We start from the raw sequence: 1,682 nt of genomic DNA on the forward strand, positions 1-1,682 counted from the left end.
TAGTAGTCGTAATAATTTATGTAATACGAATTATTCAATAGTTATTCAAAACGTATAGTCTTTTTTTACAGAAACGGGTAGTGGATATATTAGAAACTTGGCCTTAATGCCAGATACTGGATTACAAAAGGTGAGTCTAAATCCAGAAATGATGAACAACCTTGCAAGACTGTGACAATTATGTTTAGCTCACATCTATTTTTAGCCGCTACTATGCGGTCAATTTCAGATATTTTCCCAAGCTTTTGGATACAAACAAACTGATTTAACAGTAGGCAATAAAACATGACAACTTTCTAAATTAATGAATTGGTTCCCATATTTCCTGTCCGCCTCTGAGCAGGGCACCAGCCGTAAGAAGTTATACTTTGTTCGCTTCAGTGTCCACCTCCTTATTATTGGCTCTCAATACATGATAGAAATTCAAGTTCTGGAAAGAGTCTCCAAGGTCTGAAATTCTGTGAATCAGCCTTGCTAGCCTTAGGTCCATTGGCTTAGAATGAGTCACCATAGTGTTAATGATAACCTGAGAGTCTCCAATAACATTAGCCTCCTTGATGTTCAACACTTTCAAAATCTTGAGTCCTTGAAAAAGAGCCAAAGCCTCAGCTTGAATGCTAGAAGCGATGCCCAAACCCCAGGCGAAACTGTGGATCCTAAAACCAGCTGGATTCAATATAACTCCTCCAGCACCAGCTCTTCTAGGATTGCCCTTTGCAGCCCCATCAAAAAATAGAAAGTGCCTCTGATGGTTTGCAATCCATCCCTGGAACTCTTTTGTTGTAGCCCTTATTTGCCAAACTTTTGGGAGGGAGATACTCTTTGCCATTTTTTGGAACTGAAGATCAAGAGAAGAACCCCAATTTTTATCTTGTTGGGTGAGACTTAAATCATCTTTGTGGTCTCTCAGGCACTCTTTTAACTGGCATTTAATTTTAACTACCACTAGCTTGACATCCTGTTCACAGTTTCTGAAAATCCTTTTGTTTCTCTCAAGCCAAATTTGCCAGCAGATAATTTTAGGGAGAATAAACCAAGTAGCTCTAATAATTTTGTTTTTTGGAGGAGGACCAGGGTACGGAGGGCTTGCGCTTCTGAGGGCAAGGAAGATAAGTGCTACGAAGAAGGGTAGGTGCTACGAAAGAGGATAGGTGAAATGGTGGTAGTTATATATGAGCATGTGGTAGTTTAGGTATCGATGTGAAATCGATGGCGGCCTTAGTTACTTATTTGAGAGGGGGGCGAGCCGATGGCGGCCAGTCGAGCATGCTTACGCATCCTGCCGGTCCTCACCATCGGAATAGTGAGTGACTCCGTCCCTGATTTGAAAGTCTACATTTAGCACACTCTATCCCGCTAGCTACGAACACATCCCGCTAGCTACGAACCCTGATTTCGATGCTAGGGTGCTAAGCTGGCTAAACAACAGACATGTCGACGCGAAAGGCATTGATTGTGAGCAAATTTTTGTAGCCATTTGACAAAAAAATCAGAAGTGAAGGAAGGTAACGCAAAGCTGGAACTCAAAGTTTCCAGCAGCTCGTTCCAGATCTGCAATGTAAAGGAACACTCAAGCATCAGATGAGAAACGCTTTCCTGGTTTACCTTGCAAAGTCTGCACCTTGAAGGGCCGTGGAAGCCTCGCTTCTGAAGATTATCGTTTGTCAAGATTTTGGAATGGC

At 42.1% G+C, this 1,682-nt stretch overlaps 1 protein-coding gene across 1 annotated transcript; it reads right to left on the bottom strand.

The window, feature by feature from the left end:
• Positions 1 to 361: 361 nt before the first annotated feature.
• On the bottom strand, positions 362 to 829 carry LOC149227190 (uncharacterized). Its single transcript, XM_089380422.1, has one exon. The coding sequence runs from the start codon at positions 827 to 829 to the stop codon at positions 362 to 364; it is 468 nt and encodes a 155-aa protein (XP_089236548.1).
• Between the last annotated feature and the right edge of the window lie 853 nt (positions 830 to 1,682).

The sequence above is a fragment of the Pinus tabuliformis genome, chromosome J (assembly GCF_031772625.1).
Source record: "Pinus tabuliformis cultivar Carrire ecotype Pingquan chromosome J, CPIR1, whole genome shotgun sequence".
NCBI classification, from domain to species: Eukaryota; Viridiplantae; Streptophyta; class Pinopsida; order Pinales; family Pinaceae; genus Pinus; species Pinus tabuliformis.